The sequence below is a fragment of the Lottia gigantea genome, assembly GCF_000327385.1.
Source record: "Lottia gigantea unplaced genomic scaffold LOTGIsca_2, whole genome shotgun sequence".
Taxonomy (NCBI): domain Eukaryota; kingdom Metazoa; phylum Mollusca; class Gastropoda; family Lottiidae; genus Lottia; species Lottia gigantea.
Window position 1 is genome coordinate 2,163,095 of NW_008708400.1, and position 14,395 is coordinate 2,177,489.

Consider the following 14,395-nt stretch of genomic DNA (forward strand, 5'->3'; position numbering starts at 1 on the left):
TAAATCACGGAATGGACAGATGCATTTAAAAAGGTTTGTAAAGCTCAATGGAAAAACCCAGATGATCATTGATATATATTCGTTAATGCTAGAAAACCTGCAGGTGAAAGAGTTATGACAGACATTTGTTAAATTTTATTTTTTTAAAAATGGATAATGGGAATAATATTCTAAAAAGAAATAAAGAATATATCAAAGCTAAGAATAAAATAAAGACCCAAGTTGAAAATAACAGATTACAACAACTCGGATTAACGGAAAATCTACAAACTCTATTTCAACCCATATTAAAATCTCAAGAGGATATTAAAAAGAAATTAGCTTTAGAATATAAACCTCCTATAGAACCCACACCTCCTATAGAACCTCATCAAATAGAATATCCCATTGAATATGATGGTATTATAATTAGGACATTAGATGATATAAATCATTATTTTTCAAACCCTGACCCAGATTTACCAAAGAGCATTTCACCAATCGTTGATAATGATGGGTTATTGTTTAATGGATATAGAATAAAATTTGATCAATTTTACCCTTCATTCAAAATCGATACAAAAGACTTTATATTTACAACAACAGAAGGATTAATAGATTTAATGAATGGCGGGGATATTGAGATTGCCAATCGCAAGGATTTAGAACAATACTTAAAATTTCTCTATATGATAAAGACTAAGCGCAAAACAAAAAGATTGATGGCAGTTGAAACATATTTAAATAAAGTTATTCCTGATGAAGAGGAATCAGATGATTATGGAGAAAATTATCCACCAATCATACAAGAAATAGATGAATTCGAAGATATGATATCTGGAGAAGGTATAACTTTTTTATCCGATAACAATGAAGAATTGCTTAATAGATTACGAGTAATATTAGCGGCAATGAAGGAAGGGCATCGATCGCACAGACAATATAATGAAGTAAATTGTATATTAAAAAGACTCCTAGAAAAAGGTATCATAGATAAAAATGATTATAAAAGCGTGATTAAAAATGTCAAATAAAGAACAACTATTCGTTATCACCTCAAATAAATCAGACATTAAATTATCTCTAGATTATGAGTACGAACTCGATCGCAATCAAGAATATGAATTGGGATTAAAGTATTTCTCTGTTTACAATTCCATTAGAAATATCAACGAAAAAAATAACCAAATAAAAATATCAACAGATAACGGAGTTACGTTCAAAACCATACGTTTACTACCGGGAAGCTACGAATACATAGCCATTAACGAATACCTATTTGAATATGGAGGAAGTGTCAATGGTAAAAACAATATTGAATACGAAGGTAATTTGAATCTGAACAAAATAAAATTGATATTAAGAAATAATAGTCAAGTTGATTTCAACGTAGAAAATTCATTGAATACGTTACTAGGATTTGATAAACGAGTATACACCCAATCCACTTTAGCACCTCACAAAGCTAATATCGAGAATGATATCGATGTGATAAATATACATTGCAATTTAGTAAACGGTGGATTTTTCAATAAATACAAACGTCAGATTATTTACAGTCTTCCAACATTCACTTTACCGATAGGATATAGAATTATAGAGAAACCATTTCAAACGACGTATTTACCACTCAATTCCTTTATGATTAAAGATATAAATCTGGAAATCAAAGATGGTAAAAATAGGTTTATAGATTTTGGTAACGAGGAAATTGTTATTCAACTTCATTTAAAACAAAAAAATTAACACTCTTCATTCTCTTCTTGAATAGTAAGGTAATCGAAATCATCAAATTCATAGTTTTCATCTATGTTCAATTCTTTTCCGTCGTTGTAAGGATACATAATTCCTTGACTGTTTGGTGCTTTTCTCTTAACGAAATTTAGATAACTTCTAAAAACTTTCTTTTGTTTATCATCATCCTTTGGAATAACTACTCCATTGGTGAAACTTTTTACCCAAGGTTTCTTAAATTCATTCGTTACATCGAGTCCACTAGCTAATCGAATATAATCTTCTACGGATATCTTACCTTTAGAGTAACCTTTAAACGTTTTCTTTTCTTTTAAAACACCATCGGAAGTTAGAATGATATTGTATTTAACTTTTGGCGCTAAATATAAACCAAATATAATTCCACCATCACCGTAATCATTCTTTCCTTTACAATAATCATTTTCGGACACCAACCCAGCTTCATTTAATTTATCCCAATTGCTAGACGAAATGTATAAACTATCGGTATCCGTATAGTATATTTCAGGTTTATAAAATCCATCTATCACGCGAATAAAATTATTCATTATTTTTTTACTGTGAGATAAAACGAATGATCCCAAATGACTAGGTGTTAGTCGTGTAGATTTAGGAGGATTAATTCTTTTTCTTCTTCATTTATCTCAACTATATATTGACTATCATTTACTGTTTTATAGCTTTTAACGTGTGAATCATAGTTGGCTTTTAAAGTCGCTTCACTCCATAGATGTCTCGATGTATTTATATCCTTCTGAATAGATTTACCATACAACGAATTGCCTAATAATTTCATGCAATTACTACCTACGATATTACCTTCTCGTTTATATTTATTTCATAGATCTCTCAAAATTAAAATATAATCTCTATAGGGTGGAGTTTTAAAATTTTCTTCGTAAACTATACCATCTAATATTTTAATAATTCGTCCACCGGCTTTCACTATTTCTTGAATATCGACCGATGTTAAAACGTCGTGACAGAAACCATTTCTGAATCTGATTTTAGTGCCAGTTTCCTTTTTACCTTCTTTATTCGTGAAAGTGATTTTATCTTTAGCTGGTATGGGTTGGAAGAACATGTTTTTGGGATATTCAAACCACACTTTTAAAATAGCAGTTCTAGGTCTGAATTTCTGTTCATTAAAGATCTTGACAAATTCTTTATTTTCTTCCGGTAGAAATGGTCTACCACTTTCCGCTCTCGGATATTCGCTATCTAAATCCGACATGGCGGAAGCGTACAAACCGTTAGCATCAAAGGCCATTAGTTTAGTACATTTTATTTTTTTAAGTCTCGTATGAACTTCCGTTTTATCTTTCGTGCTAGCGCTATATACTTTGAATAAATCAATTATATTATCAGTGTCACTTGCATTATATTCCTTTAATATATTACAAATTTCATTCATTTTATTCGTTTCAAATGATTTTCGATTTGCCGAAACTCTTCCTCCTTTAATACTTTGTCTGGTAAAATATCTTATAAAAGGGTGAGTATGTGAGTAAACTTTTTCTACGTTTTTTTTTTCGGTGTGTTTCGGAACCATTCTAGTAGTTTCATACCATTCTTCTTCAATCATTTCTTTATCGTAATGATATAAATAATACCAACCCTTTAAAGATAAAGAAGGAGCTGTTAGATTATTGGAAATATTCTGAAATACAACTTCTTTCATTGCTTGATTGTATTTTATCAAACAAACTCTGAGACATAACGTATCTCTTTTAGCGTAAGGTTCCCATTCGTGTCTTAAAGATTCCCAATTATCTTAGTGTATTTTGCAATATTAACATCCTCGATCTTTCTCAAATTCATTGGTAGATTAGATGAATTTCCCCATGCTGCCAAACTAGATGATTCGTGTTGATAGGAACATATGAAATTAATATTTTGTAAATAATTAGAGTTACCCTTTATTTCTTTCTGTCTTTTCCATTTTTTTCTGTAAATCTTCATCAGTGAATGAATGAGTTAAAGGTAGAGACAGAATTCCTCTGGGCGTTTTTAAAGGGCATTGTGTTAGTTTTTTTACGTTTTTCATCATGATCCAGTTATCAAAACTGCTAGCGTTATGAGCAATTAATGTTATTCTTTTTTGATCTATTTTTCATAAACGTTGTAACATTTGATCGATGCAATCTGTACCTACAAATATATACAAAGCAATATCCATCGCTCTGTATATAACAATTTATACCGATATATTCATTTATCTTTTTGAGTAGGGTAACACCACTACCCTTTTTTGATCTTTTTATTTCTTTGAAATTGTTTTACGGAAAATCATTTTTCCTGTGAAATACCAATCAGAAGCATCCGATTTATTATCCACCGCAGTGAAGAAATTGACAAAAGTTTTGGTATTAAAACCTACAAATTTCATGTCTTGTTTGTATTTTCCATCTTGAGTTATCTCTCCATCTATTTCAATTTGCCCTTTAAATGTTGTAAATTCATTAGTGATAAGCTTAATAACATCGTAAAAAAGTTCATTTGATATGAATTTTTCATCGTCTAAAATTTCAATTTTATTCATATTTTTAAAGCAACTATTTTTAACTAGAAATTTTTAACTTTTATTGATGATATTTCTACATCAAATTTATCTAAAATTTCATTGAATTTTTCTAATTCTTCAACTGTTATGTTCTTATCTTCTCTCGATCTTTCGAAAAATATAAACAATTTATTAAGATATGTATTTAAAATTTCTGTTTTCCTTTTATAATGAGCTTTCTGTTTTGATGTAAAACCTAAAGTAACCAATCCACAAGATGAAGTTTGAACGGCAGTGAACGCGGCTAATACAGTTGGGACAATTATTGGAAGCATTAATCCACCGGTTACGGCTGTTGCCACCGTTATCCCTACTGTTAAAACTGTACTTAATGTTTTGAAAACAGAATCGATTCTACTCCATGTTTTTCTACATTTGTTAAATTGTTTTAGTTTTTCTTTTAGTTCGTTTTGTTTGTCTATCATGTAGTTTTGTCTACTTTCGAGTTCCATTTTTTAGGTAATTAAATTAAGTGAACTTCTGATAAAGCTGCTATGTGTTTATTAATAATAACTTGAACAGTTACTAACGATATTTCTTCTTTCGAATCATTAATCTTATTCAGATGAACTGAAAATTTTGGTTTTTTAATCAAAACTATTATATAAACATATGCATCATCTCTTATTAAAAATTTTTGTTTTTGTTGACTTTTATGAATATCAATTGAGGTAAATTAACCATTATCAACAAAATATAGTTACACGTATTCTGTCTGTTGCTCGTAAAAACTGATAACTGCTTATATCTTTTTTTTCTGGTTCTGGATTTCTAATAATATTCATTGATGGTGGAGTTTCCGTCTCCAATAACATATCAAAATCACTCAATGAAGTTTATATTCATTGTCTGGTATGATTAACATTCTAAACCTATCTATATATTTTCCACTTGTTTTAATTTCATATAAGTGATTTTTCTTGTTGTTTTCATCGTTAATTTCAAATTCTTTAGTTTCTACATTTTTTGTACCATTGATAAACTGAAGAACTTTACGAGCGTTAAATTTTACATTAGATATTGATGTATGTTGACTGAAGAATAATGAATCAACTTTTACCTGAAAAGGGAAATTAATTTCAATTGTAAGTTTTCCTCGGAAAGTAAAAAATCTTGGACGATAAGCTATATCATCTTTATCAAAAATATTATTGGGTAAATATTATAATTTGGAACGAAATATATTCTAATATTTGCTGTAAATCCATATGTTTTATATTCATAGTCTTTTGATTTATCAATATTATTAGTAATAGAACCACTACCAAAACCCAAATTTCTAAATGGAAGATTAATATAATATGATTCTTTCTTGAGAAACTTTTTTTCTAATGCGACTATATTTTTGTCCTGTTTCAAAACTAGGTTATTAATAGTGGTTATCTGTTGTTGAATAACACTATCATCAATGTTCTGTATTTGTTGATGAATCTAGGTTTTGATTTCGCTATCATCTATGTTTTGTATTTGTTGTTGAATATAGGTTTTGATTTCGCTATCATCTGTATTTTGTATTTGTTTTTTAATATTTGATAGTTCTTTTTGTAATTCACTGTTAAGTTTAGTTTCCAGAACATTTAATTCCTGTTGAAACGTATCTTCATTTTCATCTGGAACGTTATCTATCAATTGTTGAATGTCTAATTTTTGTTTTGCAATCTTATCCTCTAATTTAGATATTAATGAAATTAAATTTTGTAACTCAGTTTTATTCGCTACGTTGACCAATTCTTTTTTGAATAAAACTTATTAATCTTTGTACCTCTTGCTGCAGTTTAGTATCATTAACAAAATTTTTATTATTCAGTTGACGTTTGAAGAATCTTTTAACATTACTTATTATATCTTCTAAATGGTTTTTATTTACTTCAATTGAATTTATTTGTTCCCGTAAATATTTCTTGTGAACGGCGTCATTATCGTTTTCCGGAGACTTTAAATTAGTTATGCTAAAATTGTTCATATCTAAATCACCTTGAAGAGTGTCTCCGATTTGATCCACAAAGTAAGGTTTCGCTTTATTTATCCACGCTGTAGTGTTAGGTTTTTTAGTTTCTAAAGATAAAGAACCCAATCCAAACTTATTCGCCATTTTTATCGAGTTAAATTTATTACAATTTCTTCAAACTGTTTTCCTAAACTCAACTGATATAAAACCCAAAGTGAAAGCTGACCACAAAACTTTTGTCCCGGTAATTGAATTTAAAATGTTGAACATTTGATTGGTTTATTAGTCAATTGGATTATCTCTTCAGTGGGTTCTAATCTGTAAGAATCGAAGAAATAAGAGTCTTTGTACAAAGCAGAATGATGAACTCCTTTTTGATCGGAAGTATGTATATTTGTTATAGCGTAAAATTTACCTTTCTTATATTTCAGATCATTTATTTCATCTCTCATACAATAATAAAACGGTGATATATTTAACTCATTCGCCCATCTCATAAGTTGAAAGTTTGTGGTTGTATCAGTTCCATATTTATCGAGAAATTCATTCATTTTTTAAAAGTCGGTTTTTTTTAAATATATACGTAGTTTGTGTTTGAAAAAAATTGTATTACATTCTGAAAAAACACATTCAATAATATTTTGAACATAGATTTAAATTTAAGAAAACGAAAATGCTTGTCTACATCTCTTAATCTTGTATCAAATTCTTCATCATTCATTTTTTAAAAGTCGGTTTTTTGAAGTTCATTTTGATAAAACCTTCCTATGATTTGTTCTTTGTCATGATCGATTAATTCATATGTCGGAGGTGATGTACTGTTTACTTTATCAACGATAAATATTTCGTTCGTCCAGTATCCAACGTAACCTTTTTCGAATTTACTTTTATATTTGAAAATGCGAACTCGATTTTCGACTTTAAATTTGGGTTTGATATTTCAATTCTTTATTTCATTTTCGTAGTTATGTCGGGCGTTAATTGACTTTATAACATTTGGATTACTCGAGGCTTGTGTTGGTGTGACGCCTATAGATGAATGAATTTTGTTATTGTATTCATCTACAATCTCTGGAAATATTTTAAGCCATTTTTGAGATTTCAATTCCGTGAATTTTTTGAATAATTTATTTTTTAGAGTTCTGTTGAATCTTTCTATTACTACAGCTTTACCTTCGTTATGCGTGCTGTAAATTTCAAACCCAAGTGGTTTCATATTTTTATTATAAAATTCACTTCCTTTATCTACCCACAGTTTTTCTGGATGTCGGTTAGATTGTTTCATAATCGTTTCAAATGCGTGTTTGACTGATAATCCTGTTTTGTTTTTCAAAGGAATAACCCATACATATCTCGTATACAAATCTATAACTGTTAAGCAATATTTAAATCCTCTTTCGACTGACATATGAATTAAATCGGCTGACCATATTTCATCTTTTTCAAACACTTTAACTTTTAAAAAGTTTTTAGTTTTTCTAAATTCTTTATGAATTTCATTCGCTAATCCCATGCCTAATTTCATCTTTGCTTTTAACAGTTTTATGATTAATGCTCTTTGCATTCTCTCTTTGAAAGTTGGATTTGGAATATTGTCAACTCTATTGACTGGTTCTTCCCCTGGTTTGGGTTTATCGTTTTCGTCTAATCGCAGATCTAACCTAGTACCTGGACCGGTGTAATTATGACCGGGCAGATGTTTTTCTCCGGGATATTTCGCCCATGGAAATCCAGGAAGAGAACCCAATGATTTTTGTATATCTCCTGAACCGAAATAAGTTTTTGGAGCGTGAGCGATTATCATTTTTATCCTATAACTTTAAAACCTTTTCCTTTCATTTCTTCTAATCTCCTGTTTCGAAGTTCTCTTATTGGCTGTAATTCTTTCAACTCGTTAGATTGTTTCACTGCGTCGCCTATACTCTTTCCCGCTTGCGCGATTGAGCCGACGGCTTTCGCTCCGGTTGAAATGAGCTAGCTACTTTTGGAATTATTTTTGAACCTAGAGAAAATATTAATGAAAAGATACCGTCGCCCGAATAATCTTCGAAGTGTGTTGTTCGTGTTTTAGAATTAAACTCATCCTATTATTAAATGAATTAATTTAGTCTGTTTTTTTTGTATCCAAAAAAGAGTTATCTCCCTTTTCTAGACTAAAAATAACATTACTTAAAACGAGGCTATTAAAAACCGGATGTTAAGCGAAACAAGGATGTTATTTTATATAAGGGTATTTTTAATAAGCTTTTTTGATGGAATGTAGGAAATTGATTGAAGGTGTTTTTTAATGTAAGAATTGTATGAAATCTAGGATGTTTTATGAAATGTAGGGAATTTATGTCTTTTTTAAGTGTAAGAATTTATGAAATGTAGGGAATTAATTTAGGTCTTTTTTTGGGAGTTCATAGATTGGTTGCATTTTTCCTATGAAATGAAATTGAATGTGGAAAAATGCGACCAATCTATGAGCTCATATACTACTCAATTGTACCAATATGGCCCAGAAAAGACGATAACACTTTTCATTTCAGGGTTTTTCAAAAAGTATTAAAGCTATGATCATGATATTTTAACCTCATATTTATAAGGATATTAGACATCTTTTCAACAGCTTGTAATACTGTAATTTTTCCTCGTTGAATTAATGAGGATGATATTTGCAGCCGAAAAAATTTGTCCATGAAAAATTTGTCTTCTGAATTTTGAAATTAAATTTCATACAAAAGATGACTGACCACCCCAAACTCCTGATTACAATCAAATGGTTTGCAGTGTGTTGTCTACCTGACATAATTAACAATGACGGAACTGAAGGTCAGAATTAGAGAGAAATTGAACAAAATGTCACTTGAAAAAAAAAGGACTATATCTTGTAACGGAAAAAAGGAATGCAGACGATTTTGCTGAAAATGGTGGCTATATTGAGCATTAATTCAATTAAGGATGTCAAATCATACTATTGTTTTTGGCATTATATTTTTTGGACAAGGAATTTTAAAAAGACTATTATTTCGAAATGGTCCAACCTATAAAGCTGTTATTTGCTGAAAATTATAATAATATCCCTCCAAATATGAGGTCAAAATATTATGATCATAACTTTGATATTTTATGACAAATCCTGAATTGAAAAATATTATCGTTTTTTCTTGGCCCCCGATATATGAGATTGCAAAATTACTTAATTTTCTGCATCATGTTTGTAGTAAATTAAACCGAATGTTGAAATGTACAGCTGATGTATCGCCAAACTGCCAACAACCAAAGGCTGTCCAGGACAAGTTTATGATGATGTACCATAAAGTTAGCAAACATTGTCCTTCTCCAGGTATTAATTCTCTTTAGATTTTTTGTCAAACAACGAGTATATCAGTCCCTCTATTGAATTTAGTGGCAAAATCAAGATTGATTTTATAATGTTACCAAAATTTAAACACAAGTGGTGAGGCCCGCTCAAACCTTTTACAACGCAAAGGGAATTCAAACTTAACTATTAAATACGGTGCAAGATCTTATTATTTTCTCCAAGACAATGAGTTAAAACTTAGATTTTGGATTTAGTTCATTGAAACATATGGTACTATTATTGAATCATTTTAAACAAACTGGACATAAATTGAATATATTACAAATGGCATTTATTAAACATATGGAACTCTTCTTTTGGGTCAAGGTAAAACTTAATTTTTTGTAGTCTGTCCCAGTGTTTCTTTGTATTCCTCTGTTACAAACCATGTATTTTGAATGAATTCCTTAACGCATCCGTCGATATTCATAACCAATCTTGTGCAAATCTACATATACCACTCAGAACAGTGAGTTGAACAACAGATCGTAGACAGTAAATGATACCAATCCAAATATGGTATTTTGTTGTATATTTACAAATGGAAGATTGGATCAGTATAAACATATGCAATATGACCTATGACGGGTTTTATAGTAAAAACAGTAATCAATAATGTATTGGTATAACTATATTTTTTTATAGATTACAAACCACCAACAACTACTCCAGCAACAGTTGATGATGGCAACGGAGCCGGTACAATTAGAGGTGGGTATATTTCACCGTTTGGACACCACTTCCTGGGCATTTTGTTTTTCGTTTATTCCACAGTTGTCGTTGTCAATAATATTCTGTATAATAAGAAAGAAAATTTATTCTATTTCCTGTGGTTTGGCGTAATCTTAGCACTTATTTATATTTATATTTGATCACCTTAACACTTGACTAATTTTATGTGAAAATCAGAAAAATGAAATATGGTATCTGATATTGTTCCATGACGTCACAGCATCGGTTGATGATGACCTAAGTATTTTCATGTCGAAAAGTAATCGAAAAATATTGAGGCTGAAATTAATGTCGATCTGCTGGTAAAGACAACACTATACTGATATATCAGATCGGTTAAGAAACCATTAAGATTATTTTTGAGTTTTTTAAATTTCATTTTTCAGTGACTGGTGTTGTCTTCATGATTACAGTTTTCTTGGTGATCTTCATTTAGAATATACAACAAGCATATTATACTACTTGCTTTTCTTTAATGCTTAGTTTTTTCTAACTGTAAAAAAAGTTTTTGAATATGGTATATCAAATCGGGGTGCATGAAAAAAATAATGACAGCTTGGGTGTTGCGATATACATGTTCACAATTCGTCCATAATGTTATTATTTTGTGATAAAGTCCCTTTTTATACTATTATAAAAGCTTTTGAATGTATAAGAACTTCTTTTATCAATTGCCTTATCAATAAATTTTTTTTAATATATTCATGGGGTGCCTTTTGTTAAGCGTTTTAAACTTTTTGGAAACGTTTACTAATCCACAAGAAATTTCCCTTCCATTTTTTTTAATAAATTACGGAATCGTGAGTGTGAAAATTTGCAAGAAAAAAGTCAAACTTACAGAAAAATTTGATAAAAGGCACATCTGATGTTCTTTCTCAACTATCAAATATAACTGTTTTAAATATATTTTTCTAATAAAATTAACATTTTAATTGTAACGATTTGATTTCATTTATTACACTGTGCTCTGTGAAGAATAGAGTACATGGAGAAACTATAGTTAGATGAGAAGCTGACATACTCTACGAGGTAGACATGAAATCTTCTCTATAGCCATCCTGAATACATTTTTCGAAAATCACCAGGAAGATTAATTGGCATCAATCTTGCCTGTAACCAAAATTACCAAAACGGATGTCCATAGACGGTTGAACGACTGACGAAAAGTATGGGGAGAATATACGCCTACATAGCAGTATCTTTCAGGTTTAGCTGATTAAATATACTTTAGTGTAAGTTTTCACCAATATAAATATGTCTATTTATTATATAATATATTATTAATATATTCATTATTTATAGCCTTCTAGAATACGTTTAAATGCACAATAATTAGATATTTGTCAACATCATTTTTAAAGTTCTGATATTGACCTATATTTGAAATGTATATGGACTCACTCCACTAATTCATTTGCCATCTCTTCCCATGTTAAAACACGAAATTCAACCTTCTATAACTTTTTCCAGAAATCTCGTTGAAAGCTTTCCAATATGTCGAATGAAAGCCTGACCAATTCTCGATGTCTCCTAAAAAATTCATTATATGATGACCATGAAAATTTTGAGCTACTAAAATTGAAAGTAGACTACTACCGGTTATACTCATCCGCTAGAGTTTGGCACTTCACAAAACGACTATTTTTAGAATTAGCCTTCCGCCTTTAAGTCTCTCATCATCTCACCAAATCTGAAAGATAATGCAATTTCAGACATCAAATTCCAAATCTAGACCAAATTTTACCCAAAAATAGGCAGGCAAAAACCCCAAAAGGGAGAGAGAAAGAAGATTTCTAAAAATAGCCTGGACTACATTCCTATACCATCATTTGCATAAAATGTTTTAGTGCAGTGAGTCCATATGGACTCACTCCACTAATTCATTTGCCATCTCTTCCCATGTTAAAACACGAAATTCAACCTTCTATAACTTTTTCCAGAAATCTCGTTGAAAGCTTTCCAATATGTCGAATGAAAGCCTGACCAATTCTCAATGTCTCCTAAAAAATTCATTATATGATGACCATGAAAATTTTGAGCTACTAAAATTGAAAGTAGACTACTACCGGTTATACTCATCCGCTAGAGTTTGGCACTTCACAAAACGACTATTTTTAGAATTAGCCTTCCGCCTTTAAGTCTCTCATCATCTCACCAAATCTGAAAGATAATGCAATTTCAGACATCAAATTCCAAATCTAGACCAAATTTTACCCAAAAATAGGCAGGCAAAAACCCCAAAAGGGAGAGAGAAAGAAGATTTCTAAAAATAGCCTGGACTACATTCCTATACAATCATTTGCATAAAATGTTTTAGTGGAGTGAGTCCTATATGTTATTAAGCACAGGTTACTTCCCTTTGAATGTGAACTTTGTTAAAGAATATATTTCAATTTTGCGTTTGATGCGGGCGCTTTGACATCGTAGCACTGAATTTGCGCCGTAAGTGAAGTAGTGTTAATATTTAATGAAGCTCCCAAGTAAAACATAAACAATGATAATAATGAAAAGATATTTCAAAGGTGAAGGTCAATAACTGAGACCACGGGGACGTTATGCGAAATCGACACAGGGACATTACAAGACCACAATAACATCTAATGGCGGTTGGAAATCGGAATGAGGCAAGTACCCGATACACACATATAAGTTTAGAAAAACCTCTTTGAGTCGCTTTATATCGAGGTATATAATACTACCTAAGGATGGATTCCCTTGTATATACTGTTGTCTAATACATATCTACCTCACTGCCACAGCTAAAGTATATGAAAATATTAAGAGAGACATGCCTGATAGATCTCACATATTATTAGCAGTGTATACAAGTGGTTGCCAAGCAAGATATGCCCACTTCCCTGATATTTTTCAGTATATCAAGGGCGGTCGCCAATCTATATATATACAAAATTCCATAAAATTCCGACTTAAACTGTCACCTTTATCGCCTTCAAAAGTTTGATGCGTTTTTACCAAGTCAAGAGCAATAAATCAAAACCCGTTTATCGCAAAATCGTCAATTATAAACACGACAAGATATAATCATTATAAATAATCAAAACAAAATTTCATTACAATCAGATAGAAACTGTAGACTATATTGTGGACGGTTGAAAATGCATCAAATCTAAAAAGACAAATCTACATATACGTCATACTAATAGTCTTTTTTTACGCATCAAATCTAAAAAACCTACAAATACGTCACTCAAATACATCAAACTTGGACTTTGCGGAAGCGCACAAAAGCTAAAAACCTTCAAATTTTCAAATCATGTTATCAAAATAACGCATTTAAAAATTGGGATGAGTACTCACTCAACAGGTTTTTGAAGGATTGGTCTATTGTGCTGAATACAGAAACATACACTGTAAAAAAAATTTCCTTCGATTAACAGAAAAAATTCCGGCAGCTGATTTATCAGAATTTAAATTTTGCCTTCAGTTATATAACAGAATTTCTTGTAAAATATTTGCTTTAAATAACAGAAATATTTTACTACAAAATCTGTTAAATTACAGAATGACTAATAATATTTCCTGTAATTAACAGAAAATAGGAAGGATATTCTGGTAAATCTGCTGCCGGAATTTTTCTAATATTTCCTGTAATTTAACAGAAAAATAGGATGAATATTCTGGTAAATCTGCTGCCGGAATTTTTCCTTCCAGTTCTGTAAAAAAACAGAATTTTAAAAAGGATATTCTGGTAATAAATCTGTTGCCAGAAATCATTTTCATTTTACTGTAAAATAACAAAACATTTCAACTTTATGTGTTTATTGGTATTATTTGTGCATTTAAAATAACAGAGAAAATGATGTTAACTACACCTTTAATTATACATACAACTGAAAATGTGGGCGTATAAAAATAATCTCTTGCATAAAAACAAATGATGAACTTGAAATACATACTCATCACTAATGACATCTTTAACACATCTTTTAATGACATTCTCATAACTAATGACATCTTCATAACGTTCTGATTTAACTAATGTCTTTTTTTATTTATGTTGACACGCTTTTCTCCACATTGCCCATATTTTATTAATATTGACAGAACTTCA

At 30.2% G+C, this 14,395-nt stretch overlaps 4 protein-coding genes across 4 annotated transcripts; 1 reads left to right on the forward strand and 3 right to left on the reverse strand.

Moving 5' to 3' along the window:
• Nucleotides 1–149: 149 nt before the first annotated feature.
• Nucleotides 150–1,013, forward strand: LOTGIDRAFT_152741 (hypothetical protein; the record flags this gene model as incomplete). The annotated part of the gene is made up of 1 exon (XM_009053259.1): nucleotides 150–1,013. One exon carries the CDS (start codon nucleotides 150–152, stop codon nucleotides 1,011–1,013), a length of 864 nt encoding a protein of 287 aa, XP_009051507.1.
• A 708-nt stretch (nucleotides 1,014–1,721) lies between these two features.
• LOTGIDRAFT_152742 (hypothetical protein) lies at nucleotides 1,722–2,282 on the reverse strand (the record flags this gene model as incomplete). Its single annotated transcript, XM_009053260.1, has 1 exon — nucleotides 1,722–2,282. The coding sequence occupies one exon, from the start codon at nucleotides 2,280–2,282 to the stop codon at nucleotides 1,722–1,724; it is 561 nt and encodes a 186-aa protein (XP_009051508.1).
• A 290-nt stretch (nucleotides 2,283–2,572) lies between these two features.
• On the reverse strand, nucleotides 2,573–3,415 carry LOTGIDRAFT_152743 (hypothetical protein; the record flags this gene model as incomplete). The annotated part of the gene is made up of 1 exon (XM_009053261.1): nucleotides 2,573–3,415. One exon carries the CDS (start codon nucleotides 3,413–3,415, stop codon nucleotides 2,573–2,575), a length of 843 nt encoding a protein of 280 aa, XP_009051509.1.
• Nucleotides 3,416–5,728: 2,313 nt separating this feature from the next.
• On the reverse strand, nucleotides 5,729–6,389 carry LOTGIDRAFT_152744 (hypothetical protein; the record flags this gene model as incomplete). Its single annotated transcript, XM_009053262.1, has 2 exons — nucleotides 5,729–5,962; nucleotides 6,060–6,389. 2 exons carry the CDS (start codon nucleotides 6,387–6,389, stop codon nucleotides 5,729–5,731), a joined length of 564 nt encoding a protein of 187 aa, XP_009051510.1.
• Nucleotides 6,390–14,395: the final 8,006 nt, after the last annotated feature.